Below are 7,153 nucleotides of genomic sequence, written 5' to 3'. Positions count from 1 at the left end.
TTTTATTATTATTATTATTATTATTTTTTTGGTCTTTTTGAGACAGGGTCTCCCTGTAGCTCCAGCTGTCCTGGAACTCACTATGTAGACCAGGCTGGCCTTGAACTCACAGAGATCCGCCTGCCTCTGCCTCCCGAGTGTGATTTATTTATTTTTATTTGTACAAGTGTTTTGATTGCCAATAGTGATGTGTGTGTAGTGCCTGTAAAGACAGGAAGAAGATGAGAGAGCTGCCATGTGGGTACTGGGAATTGAACCTGGGTCCTCTGGAAGAACGGCAAGTGCTCTTAAACCCTGAGCCACCTCTCTAGCCCCTTAAATAGAAAGTTCTAATTATAGGCCTGGTATGGTTGGGCATACCTTTAGTACCTGGCTGAGCCAGGTGGATCTCTGTGAGTTCAAGGCCAGCCTGATCTACACAGTGAGTTCAAGGCCCTGTCTTGAGGGGAGACCCTGTCTCAAAAAGACCAAAGTTCTAATTATGAACAGATGAACAGAGTAACAAAGCCACTGTAGGCATCTTTAGTCTCTGGGTTGTCAATAGAGTTGCTAATAAGATCCTCAACCCTCCATCCAGAGAGCAGCCCTGGCCCTGCTACCTGTTGCTGTGTAATATCCTGCTCGGCCTTCCTACCTCCTCAGGCAGCCACCCTGTGGAAGGAGGCAGGGTGCAGCATTGCATGGGTTGGAGGAGTAGGGGCACTCACCAGCTCTTGTTTTCCTTCCCTGCTGACCATTTCTCCGAAATTCATATTTATATTCTTTTGCTTCAGTTTCCTTAGTCCTAAAATGGAGCCTTTAACAGTGCCTGTCTTTACAAGGAAATGGAAGGTTGGTGATATAAAAACATGGACTTGTCCTCAGAAGCAGCTAGCATACACTTGAGGTTTATTTTTGTTTTTCTGTAAGTGGGAGGCAGGAGGATCAGAAGTTCAGTCATCCTCAGCTACATAGAGAGTTTGAGGCCAGCCTGGGTACATGAGATCCCCGTCTCAAAATCAAACACAAACAAAAATAACATTAGTATACTCTTTTTCAACTTTTGGCGTAGGATGTCATTAGAATAAATCTTATTAAGTTCTGTTGCTCACTGACTCCTGAGGACCTATCATGTTTCTAGATTCTGATGTAGCTTAGGGGAAGGGATTATGGGAGCACTTTGCTGTCCTTTCTGTGACTTTGGTGGAGACCAAGGACATAGGTGCAAGGGAAAAGAATTGCTGAAAATAATAAAGAGTGTAGAAGCCCAGATGTGGGAGAATTACAGACTTTGTGATCACAGCTCAGTATTTATTCTTTGTTCTTTCAGGCTTCGAACCGGAAACATATTGGGATCGAATGCACCTTTTCCAGGAAGCCATTGCACACAGGTTTGTCCCTTATCAAGAAGGAATAGTGGGGCCAAATTAGCATTTATCTCCAATAGCAATTACCAGAGTGAAACCCAATTGGTTTTGTTCCTGGGGAAAGGGACCTGTCTTGCCAGTGACAGGTTTGCTGCTTATTGCCACCGGGACTTTGCTTTGGTTCCAGAGATAAATGTGCCTTGCCAGCGTTGTTGTAAGATTTGCTTTGTTCTTCTTTAGAAGGGAGAGCTTAGAGCTCTCTCCATAGCCTCCAACAAGAGGCAAGCCATGCTGTAGGATACAAGGTGAAGTGAACCATTGTAAAATGTATCCAGCATCTCTCCCTTGTGTCAGAAAGATAATGGATTGTTTAAAAGCAATGGATGAATCAGTAGACGTTGCTTGGCATCTAATCTGTACAGCAGAAAAAGGCTTTCCCAGGTACCTGGTCTTAGCTGTCTCCAATACCAGTTTAACAAGCACATTGATTAAACATGTCCCTCAGCCCTCGGCCTGTGTCCAGTTGCTACTTCATATTACTCATGAAACAAAGCCTCTTAGTCTTGCTTCAGTGACCCTCTGCTTGCTGTGCCTTCCTTGGTGTCATCTTATTCATACTCTTCAGCTAGTACCATGAGCACCCTGCACTCCTACCCCAGCATACATCATTGGTTTACAGGGCCACAGGTCTCAACATTTCCCACCAAACTGAGTCTGCCCTACCTTAGAACTTATCTTAAAATCTAGGCTAGCTCAGATACTCAGTAAAAGATATGGGAAGAATGCAAGGACAACTCATTTCCTCCTTTTAGAAAAGGGGTACGGGAGCTGGAGAGATGACTCAGTGGTTAAGAGCACCAGCTGCTCTTGCAGAGGACCCGGGTTTGGTTCCTCACATGGCAGCTAACAATAGTCTGTAACTCCATTTCCAGGGACTCTGTCACCCTCTTCTGACTTCTATGAGCAGTGCATGACATGGGTGTACTTATATACATGCAGGCTATATACTTATTCTAGTTTGTTTCTCCATTGCTGTGACAAAGCACTCTGACCAATACCAACTTGGGGGAAAGGGTTTATTTATCTTACATCTCCCAGGTCACAATTCATCAGGGAGCCCAAGGTAGGAACTCAGGGCAGGAACCTGGAGGCAGGAGCTGGAGCACAGGCCATGGAGGAATGCTGCTTACTGGCTTGCTCCTCTTGACTCATGCTCAGCCTGCTTTCTTTTTTGATTTTTTTTTTTTTTCTTTTGGTATTTTTGAGACAGGGTCTCCTTGTGGCCCCAACTGGCCTGGAACTCACTATGTAGACCAGGTTAGCCTCGAGCTCACAGAGCTCCACCTGCCTCTGCCTCCCAAGTGCTGGGATTAAAGGCATGCAGTACCATGCCCAGCCTTCAGCCTGCTTTCTTATATAATACAGAACATCCTACCCAGGAGTGGCACTGCCCACAGTGGGCTGGACCCTCCCACATCACTAACAAATCAAGAACATAACCCACAGACATGGCCACAGACCAGTCCAATGGAGACAGTTCCCCAAATGAGGCTTTCTCTTCCCTGGTGTGTTAAGTTGACAACTAAAGCTTTCCAGTACAATGTTCATACACATAAAACAAAAAATAAATAAAATATTTTAAAAGAAAAGGGCTACAGATCTTAGGCAGACAAAAGGGAGGCAGCATAGTAGTCAGTGTTTAGGGTCTTGCTGTGGGAAGCAAACAGGCCTGGTCCCCCTACCTCTACCCACATTGCTGAGAAACTTTAGAAGTCCCATGGCAAGTCTTAGAGTTGAGCCTTCATTTTCTCACCTCTCATGGGGTTGTTGGGCTCAGTTGGTGAATCTGCAAGAGATGGAAGACCCCAGCTCATTGACGGGCTGCAAGGCAGCTCCTTTCCTGCTTGCCTTCTCCCTCATTGGGCAGTCCTTAACACTTGACAGGATGCCACCTTTTTGTTTGCCAAGTCTGCTTTTTTTCCTTTAAATTATCTTGTTATCCTGATCCTCCTCAGCCCAGGTCCTGGTCATAGTCTCTAAATTGTTGCCTCTTCAGCCTGCTTTTCCAACCTCTGATTTCCTCATATGTCTTCAAAGCAGTCCCCATGTGTCACTGCAACAGACTCAGCTGTGTATCACCTTCTGCCCAAGCTCCCACCTCTGCACCTGTTAGAGTCCGCCTCTACTGGGGATCTTCGGATCCCTCCACTCTGAATAATTCCTCCTCTTCCTCCTCCTCCTTTTCTTTTGTAGCCCCGGTTGACTACAGAAAGTTTAGAGTCCTGCTTCCACCTCCTGAGTGCTGGGATTACAAGCTGTACTACCACACCAGGCTTTAAATTCCTCTAAATTCTTCTTCCCTTTTCTTTTAAACGTCCATCTATACTGGGTTGCAGGCCCCTGAAGAGCAGATGTTTGCATTTTTGCCGTTCTTGCTTCCTTCTGTAGTGCCTAGCAAAGCGCCCTTTTCAGAGTGCTTGGTTTTACTTGTAGCTTTTTTTTTTTCTTGAGACAGGCTCCCTGGAGCCCTGGCTGGCCTGAAACTCACTATGCACACCTCAAATTCTGCCTAAGTACTAGGATTAAAGGTATGTGCCACCAGGCCCAGCTACTTGTAACTTTTTTTTTTTGTGCTGCAGATTGAGCCCAAGGCCTTGTGTGCTAGGCAAACACTCTTCCACTGAGCTGCATCCCTGGCCTTACATGTCCCTTTTGCATGGAGTAGAACTCCAAGTGGCAATGTCACTCTAAAATGACACTTAGCCCACCCAAAAGGTCCATCTCAGAAAAAAACTAGAAACCTGCCCATATCCCCAGGACCCCCCTCTGCAGTGACTCCCAGCTCTTCCTTCAACTTAATCTGGGTAATTGGGGTGAGATTAGTACATCCTCTTCCGAAAGCTCCTGCCTTCACTACAGTCCTGGCTTGCCCCATATGGAAAAATGAAGGAGCTGGAATCATTTGGCTAAATTGTGTTTTTTAAAAATAAAGATTTTGGGACCAGAGAGATTGCTCCAAAGATAAGAGCACTTGCTACTGTTTCAAAGAACCCAGGTTTGGTTCCCAGCACCCATATTGGGCAGCTCACAATCTCCTGTAACTCTAGTTCCAGGGGAGCCAACACACTCTTCTGGCCTCCATGGGCACCTGCACACACATAGTGCACCTACACACAAGCAAGCATAAGCACATACATACAAATAATTTTTTAAATAAATAAATATAAGGTCTTGGGCTGGGGGCGTGGCTCAGTTGATAGCATGCTTACCTAGCATGGACCAAGCCCTGGGTTGATCCTTAGCATCACATAAAACTGAGTGTGGTAGTATACACCTGTAATCTTAGCACTCAGAAGGTAGAGGCAGGGAGATCAAAAGTTCAAGGTCATCTTCATCTACATTATGAGTTTGAGGCCAGCCTGGGATACCTGCAACTCTTATCCCAAAAATAAATAAATAAATAAATAAATAAATAAGTAAATAAATCTTTTCTAGTGACTTAAAGAAGAAATAAAGCAATAAGCCTCTGGTTGGGCTGATCATTGCTTAGTAAATCATTAAAAATAAGTGATTGGAAAGTAGGAAGGAAGCACAGGCAGATCCATATGTGTCGTATGGATGAGGAAGTTGGCAGTGCACGGTAGTTTATCTACCCACTGAATCTGCGTACTTCACTTCATATGTCCTTTGGTATATACAGGGATCCAGTTGTAGAGCTGGCAGCTTAGAGGCTACAACATAGCACTTCCCCTAAGAGCTCAGTCCAAGAAAGATGCAGTTTACCTCCTACATCACTGCCTTCATTACATAAACCCCTCAGACTTAGAGGGCAGAAGCCACATCTGTTAGCATGTCCTTTACAACTCTTAGCAGGTAGGGCTATAATAAATGTACTTTATGGAAATAGAAAAACCAGGAATAGAACAGGCTATAGATAAGTGGAACAGAACAAGTCATAGATGAGAAATGACTTCTGCCCATTTCCAGAGTGCAACTCAGCAGAGTCCCAGATTGCTGTTCCTCACCTTTAAGGAAAAAGTTTGAGTTAAGATACTTCATTCCATGTCAGTGAAGGCCTCTCTTGAGAAGCTTCTAAATGCTTAGCATGACAGCGGTGGGGAAAGGGAGAGCAATGTGGCTAAGGAAAAGAGACAAGGAGCAGATGTGGGTTGGTTGGTGAGCAGCCAGTGAAGACAGATTCCACAAGCAGCAGAGTGAAGGCTGGGGAGGCTGATGGGAAAGCAAGGTAGAGGGTGTGGAGAAGGGAGGGTGTGCAAAGCAGGGACGAAGGCTGGGTAAAGACTGCAGCAGTCACTGCAGTGACATGGTCCATGAGCAGGAGCGCTGGTGAGCCTTGGAGTTGGAAGCAGGGATGTCCAGAAGAGTGAGGACAAACTAAGCAGGCTGCTTGCTCCAGTTGGAGGAGACCATCTGATACCACTGCGTCTCAAGCTGTTGAAGCCTTAGCTACACACTCTCCCCTGTTTCTTTAGCTAATGAGACCATAGCCAGTGTGTTTTTCTGTCCTTCTCATAGGTTTGGGTTTGTACAAGATAAATATTCTGCTTCTGCTTTTAACTTCCCTGCTGAGAACAAGCCTCAGTACATCCATGTTACAGGTAAGGAACTGTGGGCAAAAAATTGGGCAGGTGCGGGGGTCCCTGCAGCAGGCGCATGAGCCCTGAGAAGACCCCGAGCCTGCAGTAGCAGGACCACCTCAACCACAGGTGTCTGCTAGTGGCTGCCACACAGGCCTGCCCTTTCCCTTCAGGAACAGTGTTTCTGCAGCTGCCTTATTCCAAGCGCAAGTTTTCAGGGCAACAGCGGCGACGGCGGAACTCCACCAGCTCTACCAATCAGAACATGTTCTGTGAGGAACGGGTTGGTTACAACTGGGCCTACAATACCATGCTGACCAAGACATGGCGCTCCAGTGCCACAGGGGATGAGAAGTTTGGTGATCGGCTGCTGAAGGACTTCACGGACTTCTGTATCAACCGTGACAACCGGCTGGTTATGTTCTGGACAAGCTGCCTGGAGAAGATGCATGCCAGCGCTCCATGAAGCCAGGTTGCCACACACGTCAGGCTGCCCTGCTTAGGAGGTTGTGCATGCTGGGGCTGGGCTTCCAGTCAGGGTCTAGGTGTCAGGTTGCCATGTCGGTGAGTGGGTCATGGCTGCCTTGGAGCCTTTGCACAAGTATTCTTGAGAAAGACTGGATGCAGCTGCTGCTGCCACCACCACCCAGCTCCCGCCATCATGTGCCACAGCAGGTGGAAAGCACAGATTGTCTGTGGGAGGCATCAGTGTCTGCAAGGGTAGGCAGCTCCCATGAATGTCCTTGAAGAGGAGGCAGCTCCTGTTAGGGTCCTTTTCCTCAACCAGCCATGTAATGATCGGAACAGAATCTGCCACTTCCTGCCCAGGAATGTGCACAGTGTGTAAGATAATTCTGTGAAATAATGTACCATAGGCTCATACCAGCTGTACATATCTGTACATATCAGAAACAAATAAAGCTCCACATGAAACATGTTTGTCTAGCCTTGTTCCTAGCGAGTCCCACCCTGGCTAGACAGTTATACCAGGTCAGTGAGGTCACCACAGGGGGCAAGACGGCTTCAGGACACACTGGCCTCAAGTCTGGCTGTGAGTTAATGGTACATTTCTTTTTACAGCCTTTCGACAGGACCAAGAACACTTCAGGATGGACTAGTGAGTAGATAGTACAACACAATAGAAGCTGTAGACTTGTGCTATCAGAGTAAACCTTGCCACACAGATGCACCCAGCTGAGGTGCAGACAT

General features: G+C 46.6%; 1 protein-coding gene across 11 annotated transcripts in view; it reads left to right on the top strand.

Moving 5' to 3' along the window:
* Depdc5 (DEP domain containing 5) overlaps positions 1–6,877 on the top strand; it is a 148,963-nt gene extending 142,086 nt beyond the window's left edge. For 5 of the 11 annotated variants that reach the window (XM_008841001.3, XM_008840996.2, XM_029567316.1 and 2 more), the window contains 3 exons: positions 1,310–1,370; positions 5,883–5,965; positions 6,118–6,410. In XM_008841001.3, the coding sequence (XP_008839223.1) occupies positions 1,310–1,370; positions 5,883–5,965; positions 6,118–6,410 (437 nt within the window). Of the gene's footprint in view, positions 1–1,309; positions 1,371–5,882; positions 5,966–6,117 lie in introns of all 11 variants that reach the window. The other 6 variants (XM_029567320.1, XM_029567318.1, XM_029567319.1 and 3 more) reach the window with 2 other exon arrangements.
* Positions 6,878–7,153: the final 276 nt, after the last annotated feature.

This window comes from Nannospalax galili, unplaced genomic scaffold, assembly GCF_000622305.1.
Source record: "Nannospalax galili isolate Female #2095 unplaced genomic scaffold, S.galili_v1.0 scaffold259, whole genome shotgun sequence".
In the NCBI taxonomy this organism is placed as follows: Eukaryota; Metazoa; Chordata; class Mammalia; order Rodentia; family Spalacidae; genus Nannospalax; species Nannospalax galili.
This window is presented reverse-complemented; position numbering and strand designations above follow the sequence as displayed.